The sequence below is a fragment of the Canis aureus genome, chromosome 1 (genome assembly GCF_053574225.1).
Source record: "Canis aureus isolate CA01 chromosome 1, VMU_Caureus_v.1.0, whole genome shotgun sequence".
Lineage (NCBI taxonomy): Eukaryota > Metazoa > Chordata > Mammalia > Carnivora > Canidae > Canis > Canis aureus.
Genome location: NC_135611.1, coordinates 101,493,820 through 101,516,379, shown reverse-complemented (window position 1 = coordinate 101,516,379; position 22,560 = coordinate 101,493,820). Strand labels below are relative to the sequence as shown.

At 43.2% G+C, this 22,560-nt stretch overlaps 2 protein-coding genes and 1 pseudogene across 9 annotated transcripts in view; 2 read left to right on the top strand and 1 right to left on the bottom strand.

The window, feature by feature from the left end:
* Nucleotides 1-7,151: 7,151 nt before the first annotated feature.
* LOC144294651 (3-ketoacyl-CoA thiolase, mitochondrial pseudogene) lies at nt 7,152-13,028 on the bottom strand (annotated as a pseudogene).
* Nucleotides 13,029-13,154: 126 nt separating this feature from the next.
* LOC144322697 (uncharacterized) lies at nt 13,155-21,725 on the top strand. Its single transcript, XM_077912995.1, has 4 exons — nt 13,155-13,288; nt 15,001-15,042; nt 17,340-17,466; nt 19,039-21,725. The coding sequence occupies exons 1-4, from the start codon at nt 13,274-13,276 to the stop codon at nt 20,604-20,606; spliced, it is 1,752 nt and encodes a 583-aa protein (XP_077769121.1). The 5' UTR covers nt 13,155-13,273; the 3' UTR covers nt 20,607-21,725.
* LOC144322708 (uncharacterized) overlaps nt 13,155-22,560 on the top strand; it is a 35,788-nt gene continuing 26,382 nt past the window's right edge. For 6 of the 8 annotated variants that reach the window (XM_077913064.1, XM_077913068.1, XM_077913086.1 and 3 more), the window contains exon 1: nt 13,155-13,288. The gene's annotated coding sequence lies outside the window, so the exon portion shown is untranslated. Of the gene's footprint in view, nt 13,289-17,353; nt 17,467-19,087; nt 19,107-22,560 lie in introns of those variants that run through there. The other 2 variants (XM_077913048.1, XM_077913041.1) reach the window with 2 other exon arrangements.

Sequence of the window (22,560 nt, the reverse complement as noted above, 5' to 3'; positions counted from 1 at the left end):
GACTGAGCAAAGAGTAAAGTAAGAACGTGAAGTTTAAGCTAAGTCAAATTTAAGCTCAGCTACATATGAAGTGATTGCCAATAAAACTTTATGAACCATCTGCCTTCTACCCAAATATCTACCAAAGCATTGTTCTAGAATTTCCTCTTTTTACTTGAACACTTTTTTTTTAGTGTCTTCAAGGTTTGTTTTTGCATCATAAAATTTCTTAGAAACGTTTTAAATAGTTCATTGTTTTTATAGTGATAAAATCACTGTAAGCATTCACTTGTAATGCTTGTAAGCATTAATCACTTTTAAGCATTCAGTTCTGTTGCATATTAGAATTATGCAGGAAAAGCAGGACCACACTAGTGTGTGCATGTACATATACATATGTATATAGAGAGATTTATTTTAAAGTATTGGGTGACATGAGTATGTTGGCTTAGCAAGCCCAAAATCTTCAGGGTAACCTGGTGGGTGGACTGGAGACCCAGGGAAGAATTACAGGGCAAGCCCAAAGCAGTCAGCAGACAGAATTCCTTCTGGTTTATTTAGGTTACTGCTTTCTATTAATTCCTTTGAGTGGATGAAACCTGCTCTCATAATTGAGGATAATCTGTTTTACTCAAAGTCTACTTATTTAAATGTTAATAAAAAAAAAACACTTGAAAGAAACATCCAGAATAATGTCTCAACAAATATCTGGATGCCATGGTCTAGCCCAGTAGACCCACAAAATCAACCATCACATACGGTTAGGTACAGCACCATCCATCTTCAGAACTTCATCTTCCCTCCAACTGAACATATTTTTCTATCATTAAACACGATTTTCCCAACTTCACTCTCCCAACTCCTGGAAGCCTAGTTTCTACTCTGAATTTGACTACTCTAAGGACCTCATATAAAAGGAATGATACATTTATCCTTTTGTGACTTATTTAGCATAATAGCTTAGTTTTGGACATTTTGGCTGAATATATTGCATAGAAAAATGATTGAATTAAAGGTTATTGTTTCTTCATTTTTAAGAGCTATTTTTCTAGACCTGCACCCACTGTTCTGACCAAAATTCATGGCTTGATCTGATTGTTCTAAAGTGATTTATTTTTTCCTATTGTCAACTTGCAAGATTTTCCTTATTCTGTGATAAAGTATTTTAATGTGACTAGTTATGAGTTATTCTGTTCTAAGTATTTCTGTCTCACTAAATTTTCCTTATTCATAGATTCTATGTTCATGTCCCTTATTTTTGTTTTGTCCCTTATTTTTTTAAAAAATGTTTTAAGGTTTTTAAAGCATCCTCTTCTTAATTCATAGCTAGTTGTGTCCATTGTTATTCATCCCAACAACTCTATTTTTCACATATTTTGTGTTTTGTTATTTTGAATTGAAATCCTCATTACTTATCTTTTTTAAAGATTTTATTTATTTATGTATTCTTGAGAGACACAGAGAGAGGCAGAGACACAGGCAGAGGGAGAAGCAGGCTCCATGCAGGGAGCCCGACGCGGGACTCGATCTTGAGATTCCAGGATCACGCCCTGGGCCAAGGCAGGTGCTAAACTGCTGAGCCACCTGGGCTGCCCGAAATCCTCATTACTTAATATGACTTTACTGTTGTCTTTTTCAGTTTTGAATAAAATTTATATGCATACTTTATTTTAATCAAACTATTTTAAATTTATACAGGAAACTTTATAATGCTTTTACTTTTCAGGTACCTAAAATTCTTCCTGTAAGGCCATGGGCCACTAGGATGTATTTGTCCAGTCACATGCTGGGATGGGATTGAGTTCAGGCCTTAGTTTTTGTCTCTTGAATACAGTTGAAACTGGCAAGAATAAACCCAACACTGGGTTTATTAAACCCAACACTGGGCACAACCCAACACTGCTGGTAACAACACCCACTTCGATCTTCCACTTCCAGACAGAACTCTCTTGTCTTCAATTTTTGAAAATTTTAATTCCAGTGTAGTTAACATAGAGTGTTTACTAGTTTCGGGTGTACAATGTAGCAATTCAACAATTCAGGCAGAACTTTCTCTTAACTTTAAATATTTGGGGACGCCTGGGTGACTCAGCGGTTAAGCGTCTGCCTTCAGCCCAGGCCATGATCACGGGGTTCCAGGATCAAGTCCCGCATCGGGCTCCCTGCATGGAGCCAGCTTCTCCCTCTGCCTATGTCTTTGCCTCTTTCTCTCTCTCATGAATAAATAAAATCTTTTTTAAAAATCACTTTAAATATTTGGAGACTAATACACATAAATGCAAATATCCTCAAAGGAATGCTAGCAAACCACATTCAGCACCCTAAAAGTTTTACACTATTGAAATTGGATTTACCCCTGGGATACAAGAAGGTCTCAATTTATGCAAAACAGTAAATGTAATATTCCACATTAAAGGATAAAAATCATATAATCATCTCAATGCAGAAAAAGCATTTGACAAACTTCAACACCTGTTCATGATAAAAAGTTTGTAACAAATTGAGTATACCTTAACATAATAAAAGGCATATATGAAAAGCACATAGCTAACATCATACTCAATATTGAAAAACCAAAATCTTTTCCTCTAAGATTATGAACAAGGGTACCCACTCTCTCCACTTTTATTCAACGTAGTACTGGAAGTCCTAGCCAGAGCAATTGGGTAAGAAAAATAATTGAAAGGTATTCAAAATGGAAAGGAAGAAATAATGTCTGTTTGCAGATAAACTGTTCTTATATGTAGAAAAGATGACAGGCTATACCAAAACAAACTGTAAAAACTAATAAATGAATTCAGTAAAGTTTTAGAATACAAAATCAACATATAAAAATCAGTTTTGCATTTCTACAGACTATCTGGAAAAGACATTAGTAAAACAATCCTCTTGACAATAGCCACAAAGAGAATAAAATACTTCAGAATAAATTTAACCAAAGAAATGGGATCCCTGGGTGGCGCAGCGGTTTGGCGCCTGCCTTTGGCCCGGGGCGTGATCCTGGAGAGCTGGGATCAAATCCCACGTCGGGCTCCCGCTGCATGGAGCCTGCTTCTCCCTCTGCCTGTGTCTCTGCCTCTCTCTCTCTCCCTCTCTCTCTCTCTCTCTGTGTGACTATCATAAATAAATAAAATTAAAAATTAAAAAAAAATTTAACCAAAGAAGTGAAAGATTTAAAGACTGAAAACTATAAAACATTGATGAAAAAAATCAGAAACACAAATAAATGGGAAGATATCCCATGTTCATTGATTGGAAGAATTAATGATATTAAGATGTCCATTCTACCCGAAGTAATCTACAGATTGAATGCAATCCCTATCAAAATTCCAATGACATCTTTTCACAGAAATAGAAAAAAAGTCTAAGGTTTATATGGAACCACAGAAGACACTGACTAGCTCAATCTTTTTTTTTTTTTTTTTTTTAAGATTTATTTATTGGGATCCCTGGGTGGTGCAGCGGTTTGGCGCCTGCCTTTGGCCCAGGGCGCGATCCTGGAGACCCGGGATCGAATCCCACGTCGGGCTCCCAGTGCATGGAGCCTGCTTCTCCCTCTGCCTGTATCTCTGCCTCTCTCTCTCTCTCTCTCTCTGTGTGACTATCATAAATAAATTTAAAAAATTAAAGATTTATTTATTTATTTATTCAGAGAGAGAGAGAGAGAGAGGCAGAGACACAGGCAGAGAGAGAAGCAGGCTCCATGCAGGGAGCCCAACGTGAGACTCCATCCCGGGTTTCCAGGATTACACCCTGGGCTGCAGGTGGCGCTAAACCGCTGAGCCACCGGGGCTGCCCTGACTAGCTCAATCTTAAGGAGAACAAAGCTGGAGGCATCAAATGCCCTCTCTTCAAACTACACTACAAAGTTATACTAATGAAACACATACAGTACTGCCATCAAAACAGACACATAGATCAATGGAACAGAAGAGAAAGGCAGGAAATAAACCCACAAATAAAGGCAACTAATTTTTTGGCAAAGGCATCAAGAATATACAATGGGGGAAAGGATAGTCTCTTTAATAAATGGTGTTGGAAAAATGCATAAGACCTGAAACAGTAAAGCTAGAAGAACAGAAAAGGAAAGCTCCCTGACATTGACATTAGAAATAATTTTTTTAAATTAACATCAAAGCACAGGAAACAAAACTAATCAAGTGGGACTATATCAAACTAAAAAGTTTCTTCACAGCCATGGAAACAACACAATGAAAAGGCAAGGAGGTTATGCTGTCTACTTTGTGTGTATATAAAATAGCAATTAACCAAAATGTATGTGTCAATTTTTGTGAGTCTTCTGAAGAGTTGGCATTAAATGATAAAACTTCCCTTCAAAGGTATTTGTATAGGGACATCTGGGTGGCTTAGCAGTTGAGCAGCTGCCTTTGGCTCAGGGCGTGATCCTGGTTGAGCAGCTGCCTTTGGCTCAGGGTGTGATCCCAGTTCCGGGATCGAATCCTGAATTGGGCTCCCTGCAAGGAGCCAGCTTCTCCCTCTGTCTGTGTCTCTGCCTCTCTCTGTGTGTCTCTCAAATAAAAAAATAAAATCTTTTATAAAAAGATTGAATAATATAATTTGTATATATCATGTTTTCATCATCCATTCATCTGTTGATGAGCATTTGGTTTGTTTCCACATGTTAGCTATCATGAACAGGGCTGCAGTGAACATGGAACTGCTAATATCTATTCCAGGTCCTGATTTCATTTCTTTTGGGTATGTACCTGGAAATAGTATTACTGGATCAAATGGTAGTTCTATTTTTGGTGTTTTAAAGGAATATCCATGATGTATTCCATAGCAGCTGTACCACTTTGCATTCCCACCAACAGTGTGAAAGGGTTCTAGTTTCTCACATCATTGGCAAGACTTGTATTTTGCTTTTCTGATATGGTTGTCCTGTCAGGTGTGAAGTGATATTTCATTGGGGTTTTGATTTGCATTTCACTGATGATTAGTGACCATGAACATTTTCTCATATACCGGTTGGCCATATGTTTATCTTGGGAGAAAGGTTTATGAAGTCATTTGCCCATTTTAAAAGTCAGGTTGTTAGGGTTTGCTTTGTTTTGTTTCTAATGGGAGAAAGAGAGAGAATGCACATGAGCAAATGGGAAGGGGCAGAGGGAAAAGTAGAGAGAATCTTAAGCAGCCTCCACACACAGCATGGAGCCTGACTCAGGGCTTGATCTCATGACCCTGAGATCATGACCCCAGCAGACACTGAGAGTTGAATGCTCAACTGACTGAGCCACCCATGCGCCCCTAGTTTTTGCTTTGTTTTTTGTTGTGTGTGTGTGTGTGTGTGTGTGTGTGTGTCCTTTACTGAGTTGTAGGAGTAAATTATATATTTTATATTTTATATATTTTAGAGATTAAATCTGTAGCAGATATAGAGCTTATAAATATTTTTCCCCATTCCTTAGGTTGCCTATTCACTCTATAACCACTGATCTTTTTACTATCAGTAGTTTTGGCTTTTCTGGAATGTCCTACAATTGGAATCATCTGCTACATAGCCTTTTCCAGTTGGCTTCTTTCATTTAGTATTATGCACTTGTTTCCTCTGTGTCTTTTCAAAGCATAGCATATTTCTTTTAATCACTGAATAATATTGTTTGTATGAATGTACCAAGATTTTTTTATTCATTCTCCTAGGTAAAGATATCTTGATTGTTTCTAAGTTTTGGGAATTATGCATAAACCTGTTGTACACCCATATAGCAATATTGTGTGGACATAACTTCTCAGCTCATTTGGGCACATGCATGGTTACTGCATTCCATGGTAACAGTATATTTAGTTATGTAAGAAACTTTCCAATTCATTTAAGAAGTGCTATACTATTTTTATTTTCCATGAAATAAGAGTTTTTGTTGCTTAACATCCTTGCCAGTTATTAATATTGTCATTATTTTAGTCTTTTTTTTTAAGATTTGTTTATTTATTTTGGAGAGAGAGAGAGCATAAGTGGGAGAGGCAGAGGGAGTGGGAGAGAGAATTGCAATCAAACTCTGCATTGAGCATAGAGCCCGATGGGATTTGATCCCAGGACCCTGAGATCACAACCTGAGCTGAAACCAAGAGTCAGGTGCTTAGCCAACTGTGCTACCCAGGTGTCCCTGTCATTATTTTAGATTTTAGTCATTCAAGTAGGTAGTGGTATCTCATTTTTTGAAATCTGTTGTTTTTTATCTAATTTTTCTAATGACATATGTTGTACATTTTTATATTCTCCTAACTTTGTCTTTTGCAGAGAAGATATTTTTTAATTTTAATCAGCTGCATCTTATCCCATTTTTATTGATAAATTGTGATTTTTGTGTTGTATCTCAAAATTTACCACCAAACATAAGGTTACATAGATTTTCCCCTCTGTTATTTTCTAGGGGTCTTACAATTTTGTATTTTACATTTAGATCTATAATACATTTTGAATGAAATTTTGTGAAAAGTGTAAATTCTATATATAGATTCATTTTTTTTTTACTTGTGGTTTTTCACTTGTAGCACCATACTTTAAAAAGATTGTCCTTTGTCCATTTAATTGCCTTTGCTTCTTTGTCAGAGGTAAGTGGATGATATTTGTGTTGACCTATTTCTGGGCTCTCAGTTTCAATTTCTGTACATCTGTTGGGATGATCCTGTGGTGGGGTTTTAGGGTTTCTTCCTCTTTTTTTGTCTTTTAAAAAATATTTTATTTATTACTTAAGAGAGAGAGAGCATGAACAGGTGGAGGGGCAAAAGGAGAGTATATCCAAACAGACTCCCGCTGAGCCCAGACCAGGATAGTGGGGCTCAATCCCAGGAACGTGAGGTCATGACCTGAGCTGAAACCAATTTTTTCTTAAGTATTATTTATTCCATTATCTTGCAATCATATTACCTAAGGTATGAATGGTAATTATATGGCAAGAGAATACAATTTCTTTTAAGGCCTCTGTAGTTTGTTTTTTTGTGCAGAAATACATCATATTTTGTACAAATTTTGGAGAACTTATATACTTATTCATTCACGAGAAATACATCTTTGCCTCCTTATCCCTTAATCCCACTCAGCCACTTGCAGTAGAGAGCACATCAAGGTTCACAGCTGCTCTGAAGATCACCTGCTTTGCTGTGGTCTGGCCCAGCACAGTACCAGGGGGCCTTGGTGGGCCACCTACCCCTCAGGCTGTGCTCTCAATGACAACAGCAATGCCTTGGCCGCCTCCGATATAGTGGTGTATTTCCTGCCCCAATCCTTAATTCATAAACCAGGTGTGCCATAGTTCTTGTTCCAGATCCTCCCAGAGGATGACCCAAAGCAATGGCTCCGCCATTCACATTGGTTTTACTTGGGTCAAGATCCAAACTCTTCTCAACTGCTAAGTACTGAGGAGCAAAAGCTTCATTCACCTCTACCAAATCCAGTCCTTAAGACTCCATCCTGTTTTCTTCAGTTCCCCGTTGATAGCAGAGATAGGACCAATACCCATGATAGAGGGACATCCAGACACGAAATAGCCCACAATTCTTGCCAGTGATGTGAAGTTGTGTGTGTGTGTGTGTGTGTGTGTAATAGCATCTTCACTATCTATGATTAACAGCTCCAGCGCCATCAGATACCCTTGATGCGTTCCCTGCAGTCACAATTTCTTTCTTGAATACTGGGGGAAGTTTATTTAACTGATCCAGGGTTGTTAGAGGCTGAGCATGCTCATCTACTGTGTCTTTCCCCTTCTTAGCCTTCACCTCAGTTGGTGCCATCTCATTATTAAAGTAGCCAGCATCATTAGCAGCTTTCTACCCCTACTGGGACTACAGGGCATACTTGTCACAGTCTTCTCTATGTTTTGCAGCAAGAGTCTCTGCAGCAATTCCCATGGGGAGTTGGATATACTGATCTGTTAATCTTCACCACAAAGCATCTTCCAGCTTGAGATCTGATTCAAACTTGATTCCAAAACATATGTTTCTGATATGGTAGGGAGACTGACTTATATCAGTCTTGTAGTCCTGGGACTAATCCCCTTCCTTATGATGTATTATCCTTCATATGTGTTGAAGAATCAGATTTTCTGATAAATTTAAAAAGTTTTTTTAAAAAGATTATTTATTTATTTATTTATTTATTTATTTATTTATGTATTTAAAAGAGAGGGAGAGGGAGTGCAAGTGGGAGGAGGGGCAGAAGGAGAGAATTTTCAAGTAGACTCCTTGCTGAGTATGCAGCTGGACAGAGGGCTTGATTTCATGACCCACGAGATCATGACCTGAGCCAAAACCAAGAGTTGGTTGCTCAACTAAGAGAGCCACTCAAGTGCCCTAAATTTTCTGGTAATTTGTGTGTATTTTATATATATAAGTAAGGGTTAATTGGCTTGTAGGGTTTTTTTAAGATTTTATTTTTATTTATTTATGACAGACACCCACACACACAGAGAGAGAGAGAGAGAGAGAGAGAGAGAGAGGCAGAGACACAGGCAGAGGGAGAAGCAGGCTCCATGCAGGGAGCCCGACGCAGGACTTGATCCAGGGTCTCGAGGATCACACCCCGGGCTGAAGGCAGTACCAAACCGTTGGGCCACCGGGGCTGCCCTGGCCTGTAGTTTTTGTATATTTTCTGTATATCACTTTTTGATCAAAAGAATCTTAACCTCATAGAATGGATGGGGGAATATTCCTTCTTTCTATTCTGGAAGATTTTGTGAAAACTAGTGACATTTGTTTTAAATGGTAGGTAGAATTCCTTACTGAAGGCAGCTGGGCTTGGGATTTTCTTGTGGGAAGATGTCCAATTATTATTAGTGTATTTCTCTGTAGATTTTCTTATAAAAAAAAAGGATTTTATTTATTTATTCATGAGAGACACAGAGAGAGAGGCAGAGACACAGGCAGAGGGAGAAGCAGGCGCCATGCAAGGAGCCTTGATGCGGGACTGAATCCTAGGTCTCCAGGATCACGCCCTGGGCTGAAGGCGGCGCTAAACCGCTAAACCGACTGCCCTGTAGATTTTCTTCTTCTATCAATTTTAGTAATTTGTGTCTTTTAAGGAATTTGTATATTTCATCGAAATTGTTTAAATTTGGTGGTAAAGTTGCCCATAATATTTCCTTTTGATACTTAAAAAAAAAAGGATTTTATTTAATTATTTGAGAGAGAGAGCACAAGCAGAGGGGAGGGGCAGAGGAAGAGGGAGAAGCAGGCTCCCAGCTGATCAGGGAACCCCACGTGGGGCTCCATCGCAGCACCCTGGGATCATGAGCAGCTGAAGGCAGATGCTTAACTGGCTGAGCCACCCAGGTGCCCCTCCTCATGATACTTTTAATTTCTGTAAGGTCAGTAATGATATTTCCCCTTCATTCCCAATTTTCTTAATTTCTCTTATTTTCTTTTTTAAGCTTTTATTCATTTATTTGAGAGAGAGAGTGGAGGGAGGGGAGAGGGAGAGGCAGAGAATCTTAAGCAGACTCTAATGTGGGGCATGGAGCTCAAAGTGGGGCTCAATCCCACAACCCTGAGATCATGACCTGAGCCAAAACCAAGAGTCAGATACTTAACTGAGCCACTCATGCGCCCCTCTCCTCTTATTTTCTTGACCTACCTAAACTAAAGCTGTCAATTTCATTAATTTTTTGAAAGAACCAGCTTTTTATTTTCATCAATTTTTGTAGTGTTTTCCTGCTTGAGTTTTGTTAATCTTTATAAATAAAGTCTATGTGTTCCCCATCTCCTGCATTTGGCAGAGACTCAAAGGCAAACAGAGGAGTGGGAATGCTTTATAACAGAAAAAAGGTAAGGTTTCAGGTATGCCTTGATTGTAGAATGCTGGCATGAGGAAGTAGCAGGGGAAGCTAAATAAAAGTGGGAATCTTGTGTGATCTGTTAAGTGTACATATTTAGCATTCTCTGGTTGCTCCTAAGTAGGAAGTTTGGGCAAAAATTAGGGAAGGTCCTAGTAATTAAGTCCCTAACTGCTGACTTTTCTGCAATATATTGTAAAAAGCTGTAATACAGGGTATATAGGGTATTCTGTAAGTCATTCTAGGAATCAGGACCAAATCATTAAACACAGGACGTGTCCTTGAATTGTGACCATGTCTTGATTTATAAAGGTGACTGGGTGAACATGGAGAGGTCAATGCCATTAAGAGGAAAATTGTGCTACTCAACAGTTTCCTGTGTTATGAGTGGTAAATTAACATTTGCTTAGTACAGCACTAAGGTCCTCAAATAAATGAATAAAAGCTTTTTTAAAAAAGAAGAAAATAAGAGAAATTAAGAAAATCTGCAATGAAGAAATATTACTGACCCTACAGAAATTAAAAATATCATAAGGAGGGGCACCTGGGTTGCTCAGCCAGGTAAGCATCTGCCTTCAGCTGCTCATGATCCCAGGTGCCTGATGGTGGATCAGATCACAGTTCAATGACAGACCATGAGAGAAGTTGAAATAGAGAAGTGTATACTCAACAGGTCTTGGAGGAAGTACATGGCACACTTCCAGGGGCCACACAGGGACATCAAGGCAAAAGTGCAGGCAGAAAGAAAGGCAGGACCCAGTGCACATGCCTTTACTAGGGTCCATGGGTTGAGTGCTTTTGGGTTTCCCAGCTGAAGTCAGATTGGTCAACTCATTTTTCTTTATGGGGCTTGAACCCATGACCCTAATATCAAGACCTGAGCTGAGATCAAGAGACAGAGGTTTAAGTGATTTAGCCACACAGGTGGCCCCAGGTGATCAGTTCAAACCAAAAAGAGCTGAGTTTTGATAAGCTCCATGAAGGTCCTTTTTTTTTTTTTTTTTTTCAAGAAGGTCTTATGTAAGGGTGAACATAAGGCAAAGGTGCTGGGAGGCTGTGGACAATTAATTACAAGGGTCTTTGGAAAGTCCTATCAGGAACTTACATTTGTTTGTGGCTCTTTGGGCTGTTATGTAGGACATGTGGTTCCATGAAAGGGTATGACTTGTCAGTGTAAGGTCCCTGCAGGTGGCTTGGCCAAACAAAGTGGATACCGAGACAATGATACCATGAGGTAACTTGGCTAAATTTTCAAATCCTGGAAATAAGAGACCAAGCACACCACAGAGGTCCACATGAAACCATGTCACACGCAAGAAGGAGGGCATGGGAGGAGGAAATGAGTGCCTTTATGACTAAAGTGTCAGGAAGTACCTAGGTAGAGACATGCCCTATTCGGCAGGAAGCAAAACACACATTAGGGTTTGTTCTTGAGGTATTTTTTTAAAGATTTTATTTATTTATTCGTGAGAGACACAGAGAGAGAGGCAGAGACACAGGCAGAGGGAGAAGCAGGCTCCACGCAAGAAGGCCAACGTGGGACTCGATCCCGGGACTCCAGGATCACGCCCTGGGCCGAAGGCAGGCGCTAAACCGCTGAGCCATCCAGGAATCCCCGTTATTTGTAATAGGAGTTTTGCAAGTCTGTGAAACTGACTTTCAAGAGAGAAGTACACATCTTTGACTATTAGTTTGGCCTTCAGATAAATGAATGTTTAATAGACAAACACAGAACAGTCCTAAATACAGAGAGCAGCTGGCAACCCTATCCCCAATGTGTCCTATGCACCCGCTATTGTGCCTGAAACCCAGTAGGTATACACCACATTATTTAGATCAGTAAATACATACCACAGCACAGTTTGCCTGTTCATTTCACCTTTTAGGCAAGTCTTTCAAAATATTGTCTCTATCCCTCCAAGCAGTTACTGGCCACATTGTCAAGTATAAAAAAAAAAATCTCATTTTGGAGAAAAAAACATGAGTGTGGCCCAGATTGAAGCACAGCCACAGGCTTAGCTTCATTCTCTTGCTTTTCAGATTTCATGGTCTGTCAACCTTCACTGAGATCTTAGCCTTTCTTAATTTTTTTTAACGTACTACATGTATGTTTCCTTAGAAGTATTTCTGCTACACTCTGAAAAACTGATCATGTCAGTAATTTCCAATTCACAAATGTTTTTCACAGATAATTTCCACTCCCTGTGATGGCACTGTTGCTAGAATTTTAGTGAAACAATAAACTCCTTCCCAGAAAGGGTATGAGATAGGTAGTGGATCCCTAACCTTTGTCTCAAGAACAGGATGCTCCCTTTTTACAGGTGCCCCAACTATGAAAGGAGCACACACCATTCTGGCAGAAGATGGCATGTCTCAGATCACTGTTCTTTTTAGATTTCTAAAAAAGATTTTATTCATTTATTCATGAGAGAAAGAGAGAGAGAGAGAGAGAGAGGCAGAGACACAGGCTCCACGCAGGGAGCCCGACGTGGGACTCGATCCCGGGTCCTCAAGATCACACCTCGGGCCGGAGGCAGGCGCTAAACCGCTGAGCCACCCAGGGATCCTCACATTTCAGATTTTTAAAGGAATTGACAAATACCTCAGGTATGTAGTAGTAGCGTTTCAAGAAATACTACTCACTCAGTGGGTTCAAACACAATCACTGTCTGACTCTGAAGGCATGAATGATGTTTTCCTGGGAATCAGCACAGCTTCATCCTGCTTGTTGTTCACCCTACCTACTTCAGTGCCCCATCATATCTTCTCCTCCATGGCTCTGTCTGAAGCATTTCTTTCTTATCCTGTGACAAATATGCTACTCGTTAAAACTAACTCCAGAGATCCAGTCTACATTTGAAAAGTGACAAGGTTGTTGACAGCTATGAGTCGAGGTGGCATCGTGATACGGTGTGTCCCTTTGGATCTGATAGCCTTTGGGAACCTATCAAGCTTCGAAGCATATGGAGTAACAGGTCTCTAATCTTTCTGTGACTTCCAGACTGAGCTCCAAGAAATCTGGGTAAGTCCCATTAAAGAACAGGCGAGGCCCCACACCACCTGTGGAGCCACGGAACTCCATTTCCCAGAGCCCCTGCGGAGGCCTGGACTGGTCCTTCACCCGTCACGTAAGGAGGAGGGCCTTCGTCTTCTGCGGAAGTTGGTAGCGATAGCGGAAACTACGATACCCATAAATCTGCGGTGCGGGGCGGTGGCGGCGGCGACTGAGCCAATGAAGCCTTGAGAGAAGAATGCTTGCATGAGTGCGCATCGTGTGGAGGCGGGACTTCCGGCGTTCCTTCCCGTCAGTTTGGTGGCTGTCCGGCTCGGGGGTTCAGGGCTTTCTAGGCGCTTGGCTGAGGCGGAGGCGGAGGTGACGAAGCGGAAGAGCGTGAGGAGAGGCGTCGTACCCGCCGCAAAAGCGGCTGCCAGGGCCCTCGTCCCCTCCCGGTTGCCCGCCGCTCCTCGTTCCGTCTTCCCACTGGTCGGAGGCGGAGGCCGCGCTGATGAAGCCGGCTCAGGTGGGTTCTGGACCCTCGGACCCTTAGGCGCTGGCCCCGCTGGCCCCGCCGCCCCGAGCGCCTTAGCCCGGATGGAGGGGCGTCCGCTCAGCTCCCCGCAGCCATGCCCTAGAGGCGGGGATGGGGGAGGTGGGGCCCGGCGTGGGGACCCGGTTCCGCCGGTGCCGGGGGGCGGGGGGGGCGGGTGCTCCTGAGTCCCGGCAGGGAGATGAGGGGACCAGTGCCCCCTGTGTATGCGGGAAACAGAGGGCGAGGCGGAGTGTCTCCTGCAGCAGCGGCATGGGCAGCCAGGGTCCGTGGGAGGTCGCAGGGAGGCGAGGAGGGGCGGGGCTTGCCTAGAGTCAGAAGTTTAGGGTAGGGGAGAGCTGGACGGGGAATGGCGGGGAGGGGAGACTGCTGAGGAGACACCGCAGGCCTCTCTGGAGGAGTTGTAGTGGAGGCTGGACCCGGGCGCTGGCGGGAGAGGGAGACACGATGAGCGGACAGTATTTCCTGCTGCATCACATACACGTGTGAGCAAAAGTAGGGAGTGAAGGGCCACGTCAAGACCCGAGCATCTGAAAAGATGGAGGTGGGGAAGCGAGCCCAAGGAGCAGGTATTCGGAAATCCTGAGCTTGATTTTGGACGTGTTGATGCTAAGATAGCTCAGGTGGAGACATGACGTGAATATATGGACGTAGAGATCTGGAGGGCGGAGAAGGGGGCTGTGTTGTCAGAGTTGTGGAGGGTGGACTGCACCAGAGGTTGGCCTGAGGACCACATCAAAGAGGGAGTCTTCAGATGATTTCTGATGGTAAGGGAGGTGAGGGCTGAGAAATGGCGGGCAGGGTATGGGAACCAGGTGTTGGCATCCCTGTTGCTGCTTCAGAAAAGAGCAGAAAAGAGCTGCTGTAAGAGAGATCTTTTGTCTATGTCCTTAGGAAGACGGGTGTTGTTGGGATGAGGAGCTTCCCTTTGGTGGAACTGGTGTTTTGTGCTGGTATTGACTCTCCACTTGGGGACTCAGCTGACCCTCAGGGCCACTCACTATGGAACAAGGGAAAAGTCAGCCAGGCTGATGGAGCCTCAGGCTCCATGACAGGGGACTGCTTCCTTACTCCCACCCTTCAGTGCATGAGGTATGAGCGGCTATCCAGTCCAGGGCCTGCAACAAGCTCCCTTTTGAGGGTTCTATAACAGACAGACCCTGTTGCTATATGTGCTAGTTGCTTGTCTGCCTGCGCAACCTTTTCTAGGATCTCGTTCACTTAATGTATAAAAAATTTGTGGTCTTAAATATTAATTAATCAATATCCCTTTTAAAATGTACACAGAGGTAAACAATTAGAAATGAGCCTATTCAACAAGTTAAATGTGTGTAAACACTTCATAATTAATTTGACATTAATTTACCTCTTAGTGTTTTTGTTTATATGTAAAGTTTTATGTATGGTATCTTATGAAATCTTAAAGTGGTAAAAATAAAGACCTCAGATTTCAAAATCCCAGCACTTCATTTGCACTGAAAATATACACAAAACTGTCAATCCCATGGAATGAAGCGCTGGGTGACAGCTGATAAGAGGCAGCACTGTTTTCTAGAGGACTGAACTTTGACTGTCACGCTGAGATCACTTTGCTCCAGGGCGGACAGGGTAGGGGTGCTGGTCCAGCTCAGCTCATGGGATCCTTCCATGGTTACCTGTTTCTTATGGTCTCCTTCTGCCCGTAGTGTCCCATGGAGGTGGCAGAGATGCTTATGGACCCTGGGCAGGTGAGTGGAGGGTGTCCCACCTTTCAAACATCCCAGTTGTCACACAGGTGGTTTTGGCACCTGATATCTATATCAGGGAGTGGTACTTTCCTGAGACTTCTCTTATCCTTCTCACTCTCTCGAGTCTGAAGACCATGTGCTTTCCCCAGGCCCAGGATCCTACATTTAGATTGTATATGTTTTTAACAACTGATGTTATAAGATGTGGCCGGAAGTCCTGGCCACAGGATTCAGAACATTCACATGCTTGTAGGTGAGGCTTGGCTGGGATGTTCAGGAGACTGCTGGTCTTTCATATCTGGTGAGAATGGGGAGCCACCTTGGGGTTAGATAGGAGTATGGTATCAGACTTCAAGTGACAGGTTGGGGCTCTGGATCTCTAATCTGAGGTTGGTGGGAAGTAGGGAAGGTTAGAAACAGAAGAGGAAGGTGCTGACTCAGATTTTAATAGGTTCCCCTTGACTGCAGAGTGAAGGACAGACAGGGGGATATCAGTGAAATTCTTGTAGCACTAAAGGTAAGTGTTGTAGTGGTGGCTACACAGGAGTGGTGGCTATGGAGGTAGAGGAGTAGTTGGTTTCTGGATGGGTTTTGAACTAGAGCCACTCATACTTTATGATATTGAGACTCAGGGAGAAGAGAGATGGGATGGAGGGAAGAACCGGGGATGCCCCCAGATTTTTGGCCTTATTCAAGCACCCATCCTTCCTAATAAAAATGGAGGAAGTCAGTGGTATGAGGAATTTGCAGATGGAACATGAAGAGTTAGTTTTTGTCTATGTCACAAATGCCCCAGAGATTCCAAGGAGAGGTATCAAGTAGGCACAAGACAGAGTCCTAGGGTTCCAAGAATAGATTCAAATTGGAGACAGCCACAACATAGCGACTGGGTGTGTGCTAGGATGAAACTATGGAGCAGATTTAGGAGGCAGCATCTCTAGATCATGGTGGCGATGCCATTAGAGGAGCAGGAATGGGAATGAAGGGCCTGAGTACTGGGGTTTTTTGTTTGTATTTAAGAGATTTATTTATTTGAGAAAGAGAGCGCGCATGTGAGTGGGGAGAGGGTCAGAGGAACATAGAGAATCTCAAGCTGACTCCTGCTGAGCAGAGCCTGTAATGAGGTTGGATCCCACTAGCCATGAGATCATGACCTGAGTTGAAACCAAGAGTTGGATGCTTAAGTGACTGGAGTTGCTCAGGTGCCCTGAGTACTCGGTTTCTTAATTGGGCGCCTGGGTGATGGTCATGGGCATCACAAGGCTGAGGAAGCCGAGTGTGTGTGTGTGTGTGAGTGTGAGAGAGAGAGAGAGAGTCTTCTGAGACTGGAGGGCATATGAGATAGATGTTGAGGGGGAAACTAGTTAGCTTGAAGCATTGCTAGACCTCATGTGTAGTGGGCATGTGGGTGGGGAGGTAAGTGTACCTGGGCTTCAGATGAGAGAGGTAGGTTCTGACTGCTTATGGGACAGTTGGTATGATATAGAAGGGAGAAAGGGCTGAGAGTGTGTGAGGTCCTCACACAGGTAGGTGGCTAGTGGGAGAAAGGGAGCGCCCTACATTGTCAGGCCCACAACCTAGGTGATGTCTTCTGCCCCTCCTTTCCTCATGTTTTATGCTGTGTTCTGGACACAGTGATCAATGGGAATGAGGAAAGAGTGGGCAGCAGTGCCACTGGCAGCTGGTAACGCTCCCACATTGGGAAGTCAGGGAGGAGGATGAGCAGGGAAGGCTGTGTGGAAGGACTGAAGGGCCTCTTGAGAGAGAAGCATATTGATAATTGCACCCACAGGAGGTGGGTGAGTGATGACATGGAGAAACCAATAACACTGAGAAAAGGTTCTTACTCTATTTCTCTAGAGGGTGGGAGCACACCATGTAACACAGGGCCACATGGGGAAGCCCTGGATTTGGTTAGGAGCATATACACCAGCAAAGGGAATCTTTATGTCAGAGCCTTTATTGGACTCTGGGAGAAATGCAGGAAGGGTAGAGTGAAAAGCTTAGTGGTGGCTATTTTATATAATGTTAGTGTACCTGGGGTAGAAGGGATGTGTCTGGTTATCTGTACCTGGCCTGGGTTGATTTAGGACAGGGAAAGTGTTGACTTGGTGTGTGAGTTAGTAGAGGAAATGGTTCAGAGTATGGGCACCAGACTGGAAGGGAGAGTTATATAAACAAATTTGGCTGTTAGTTTAGCCCTGTAATTAATGAATGGCAGTCAGATGAATACAGAATCCATAAGACACAGTTAACACAAGAAGCAACTCATGAACCAAATGTTCCAATTTTGGCAGAGCCATGTGGTCTTTGAAGACGTGGCCATATATTTCTCCCAGGAAGAGTGGGGCCTCCTTGATGAAGCTCAGAGATTTTTGTACCATGCTGTGATGATGGAGAACTTTGCGCTTTTGTCCTCCCTAGGTAAGGCCCTCACACCCATGTCCTAGGTTGGACTCTGTTTCTTACCCTTTTGTCCAAGAGCAGCTCTGTCCTTTCCACAAGACCAAGGGTAATACTTCCTTTCCTGCTTTCCCGGCATATGTGTTACTGGTGCCAGGACTGGGCTGTGTGCATTGTACTGTGTGCACTCTCCCCAAGGAGTCCCATCCCTGCTGCCCTAAATATTTGCAAGATAGGGCTCAGAGGTCAGAAATATTGAAGTTTATCTGAGAGATCCCTCAGACCTGGCTTGTCTCTGGTTGGGTCACTTAGTCAAGATGCTCAGAACCATGGTGCCCCAGGCTTCCCCCCTTCCTCTTGCTGACATTTCTTGGTTCCTGCCTGAGCAGAGCAGGAAGCCTGATGTGGGACTGGATCCCAGGATCATGACCTGAGCTGAAAGCAGTTGTTTAACCAATTGAGCCACCCAGGCGCCCCGGGGCCACACTTCATTTCTACCTTTTCTTCTCCGTTTTCATGTCTACTCTGAATACTAATCCCCTTTCCGCCACAATTTCACACCCATTGGGCTTCACCCCTCATCCTGTTGTCCTGGTCCCTTTGCAAGGCTCTCCAAGTTTGACCTATACTTAGGATATTGTGAGGCCTGCCTGCATCCTTAAGTAGTTCTTGAGTTGCATTATCACTATAGTGTGTGGTTAGGGGTTTCTAGGTCTGTTTACAGTTTTCTACACTATGCTCACCAGTCACCAGGAGCAATAGCCCTTTGCATGGGAGTGCCTTGAAAACCTTGCCTCTCCTCCCTACACAGAACCTGCAGTTTTAAATACCTGTGCCCCACCACCCCATCACCATTCATGTTTCAAGTCTCACTCCCAGTATGGTGGTATTAGGAGATGGTGCCTCTGCACCATGGGGGTCATGAGGGCAGAGCTGTCATGAATGGGATTAATGCTCTTATAAAAGAGACCCCACAGAGCCCCCTAGCCCCTTCCATAATGGGAGGACACAGTGAAAAGTCGATATGGCACAGAAGAGGGCCCTCACCCTGTGGCATCTTGCTGGCACCCTGATCTCAGAATTCCGGCCTCCAGGACTGTGAGAAATAAATTTCTGTTGTCTATAAGCTACGTGGTCTGTGGTATTTTATTGTGGCAACCCCAGTGAACTAAGACAGTACCTCTTGTTGTTCTTTTTTAAGATTTTATTTACTTATTCATGAGAAACACTGAGAGAGAGGAAGAGACACAGGCAGAGGGAGAAGCACGCTCCATGCAGGGAGCCCTATGTGGAACTTGATCCCGGGACTCTAGGATCACACCCTGGGCTGAAGGCAGGCACCAAACTGCTGAGCCACCCAGCTGTCCCAGACGGTACCCCTTGTGTCCTTCCCCAGAGTCAGGGCTCTCTCATCATGGAAACTTGCCAGGCTGAGCTCTGCACAGCAGGCCTTCCTCTCACTGTCTCTAGGCCCCCTTGCCCATCAGCAGGCCCATGGCCTCATCTGTGGGTGTATCTGACACAGATTCCTATGAGGCTGCCTCTTCCCCAACAGAGTTAGCATGCACTTTACCAGCATTTCTCTGCTTCCAGGTTGCTGGCATGGAGCCCAGGATGAGGAGGCACCTTCAGAGCAAGGTGTTTCTTCAGGAGCATCACAGGTCAGGACTCCAAAGCTAGGCCCATCCATCCAGGAGGCCCAGCCCTGCGAGGCATGTGGCCCAGGATGGAAAGACCTTTTGCGCTTGGCTGAGCATGATGGACTGTACCCCGATCAAGAGCTATACATTTGTGGGGCAAACCTGCACTGGCACCAGAAGGAGCAGATTGGAGACAAATTTTCCAGAAGGGAAGAGGGGAGGTGTTCCTTTGCAATGAACAACAGTGTTCACAAGGCAGACAGTAGCTTCACGTGCAGCAAAGGTGGGAAGGTTTTCCTGGGCAGCACAGGCCTTCTCCAACACCTGGCCTATCACAATGCAGTGAAACCACATGGGGACACTGAGTGTGGGGAGGCCTTTGCAGCTGGACAGAATGACTACAAGTGCGCTCAGTGTGGGAAAGCCTTCAGCCAAAAACAAATACTGCTTGAACACCAGAAAATCCACACTGGAGGAAGACCTTATGAATGCAGCAAATGCGGGATAGGCTTCATTAGAAAGTTTCACCTTGTGCAGCACCAGAAAATTCACACTGGAGAGAGGCCTTTTAAGTGCAATGAATGTGGGAAAGTCTTTAGGTACAATTCCACGCTCATTAGTCACCAGAGAATTCACACTGGATTAAGTCCTTATGAGTGTAACAAATGTGGGGAATTCTTTAAGTATAATGCCAACTTCATGAAACATCAGAGAATCCACACTGGAGAAAGGCCTTATGAATGCAGAGAATGTGGGAAGTTCTTTAGGTACAACTACAGATTGATACGACACAAGAGAGTTCACACTGGAGAAAGACCTTATAAATGTAGCGAATGTGGGAAATTTTTCAGGTACAGCTCCACATTTATTAGACATCAAAGAGTTCACACTGCAGAAAAGCCTTATGAGTGCAGTGAATGTGGAAAATTCTTTAGGTACAATTCCACACTCATTAAACACCAGAGAGTTCACACTGGAGAAAGGCCTTATGAGTGCAGTGAATGTGGGAAATTCTTTAGGTACACCTCCACACTCATTAGACATCAAAGAGTTCACACTGGAGAAAGGCCTTATGAGTGCAGCTTATGTGGAGAATTTTTTAGGTACAAGTCCAAGCTCATTAAACATTGGCAGAATCACACGGGAGAGAGGCCTTATGAATGCAGTGAATGTGGGAAATCCTTTAGGTACCACTGCAGACTCATTAGACATAAGAGAGTTCACACTGGAGAAAGGCCTTATGAGTGCAGTGTATGTGGAAAATTCTTTCGGTATAACTCCAACCTTATTAAACATTGGAGGAATCACACTGGAGAGAGGCCCTATGAGTGCAGTGAATGTGGGAAAGCCTTTAGCCACAAACATATACTTGTTGAGCATCAGAAAATCCACACCGGAGAAAGGCCCTATGAGTGCAGCAAATGTCGGAAGGCCTTTATTAGAAAGTCCCATCTTGTTCATCACCAGAAAATCCACAATGAAGACAGACCTAGGAGTGCCATAAATGTGGGGCATTCTTGAGATAAAACTCCAAGCCATTAACCAGAGAATTACACTGGTAAAGAAACTTATGGGTGCAGAGAATATGGCGAAGCCTTTAGGTACCACTCTAAACTCTACACTGGGAAGCACCTTATGAGTAGAGTAAATGTGCAAAATTGTTTGGGCACAGCTTGCCATTTATCAGACATCAAGAGATCACTGGACGAAGGCCTGGGTATAGTCAATATGCAGTCTTAGGTGCAACTCCAGCCCCATTACACATCAGAGAATTTGCAATGGAAAAAGACCTTTTTGTGCAACAAATGGCATTTGTTCATCTAAAACTCTAACCTCATTTGGCACCAAAAGTTCATACCACATTAGAGTATTGCAGAGGAGGAAAGACTTCAAATATCTGCTCTTCTTTGTCCCTGGGAAATACTGTAATATAGTTTTTTAAATTTTACATTTATGTTATGGCAAAGTGCATGTAGCACACATTGCACTGTCTTTGAATTGTACAGTTTAGTAGTGTTAAAAAATTCACATATTTATGCAACTAATTTCCAGAATTCCTTTCATCTGGCAAAACTGAAACTATACCCATGAAACAGCTCCTTCTAGCCCCTCCCTACCACACCTGGAAACTTTTTATACCCCATCTATGAATTTGACTACTCTGTTTACTATTTGTTAGTGAAATCATACAGTATTTGTCTTTTTGTGACTGGCTTGTTTTGCTTAGCATGATTTCTCCATTTGTCAGCATTTCCTTCTGTTTTGAGAAGGAATCAGTTGACATACCTAAGATACAGGGAAGGGTGATGGTGGAGTCAATACAGATTTGCCAGATGTTAAATTATTTCTAGAAGAAGAGGAGGTCCAGATTTTATATGGAATCTTTATTTCTTAACAACTTTATTGATGTATTGACATATATTAAAACTGCATTTATTAAAAGTATAAAATATATTTTTCATATATGTGTCCGCAATGGGAGCATCACCAGAGTCGTGATAATGAATAATTCATAGCCCCTGTAGTTTCCATGCACCCTTTTTCATATTCTCTCTCCCAGCCCTACCCAACTTGCCATCCCCAAGTGGACACTCCAGTTTGCATTTTCTAGAATTTTCTATAAAGGGAATCCTACAGTTACTCTTGTATGCTGTTTTCATTAAGTGCATATATGTATTTTTAGTATTATCCATGCTGTGTGCATAAAAGCATGGCATCTAACAAGGCTCTGTGTTATGTATTAGAGCTGCAATGTCTATAAACAACAAAGGTGCTAATCACTGAGTGAAAGAGTTGTTTAGAAGGGGAAAGTGAGGGGCGCCTGGGTGGGTCAGCGGTTGAATGTCTGCCTTCAGCCCAGGATGTGATCCTGGAGTCCTGGGATCAAGTCCCACATCAGGCTTCCTGCATGGAGCCTGCTTCTCTCTCTGTCTGTGTCTCTACCTCTCTCTCTCTGTCTCTCATGAATAAACAAATAAAATCTTTATTTAAAAAAAGAGATTGGGATCCCTGGGTGGCGCAGCGGTTTGGCGCCTGCCTTTGGCCCAGGGCACGATCCTGGAGACCCGGGATCGAATCCCACATCGGGCTCCCGGTGCATGGAGCCTGCTTCTCCCTCTGCCTGTGTCTCTGCCTCTCTCTCTCTCACTGTGTGGCTATCATAAATAAATAAAATAAAATAAAAATTTAAAATAAATAAAGAGATTTAGATAAACTTTTTTTTAATTTTTATTTATTTATGATAGTCACAGAGAGAGAGAGGCAGAGACACAGGCAGAGGGAGAAGCAGGCTCCATGCACCGGGAGCCCGACGTGGGATTCGATCCCGGGTCTCCAGGATCGTGCCCTGGGCCAAAGGCAGGCGCCAAACCGCTGCGCCACCCAGGGATCCCTAGATAAAGTAAACTTAAACTCAGTTTCTTGAATTCATTATCAAAAATTTTTGAACCATCTGAACCACAATTCTAAAAAATTC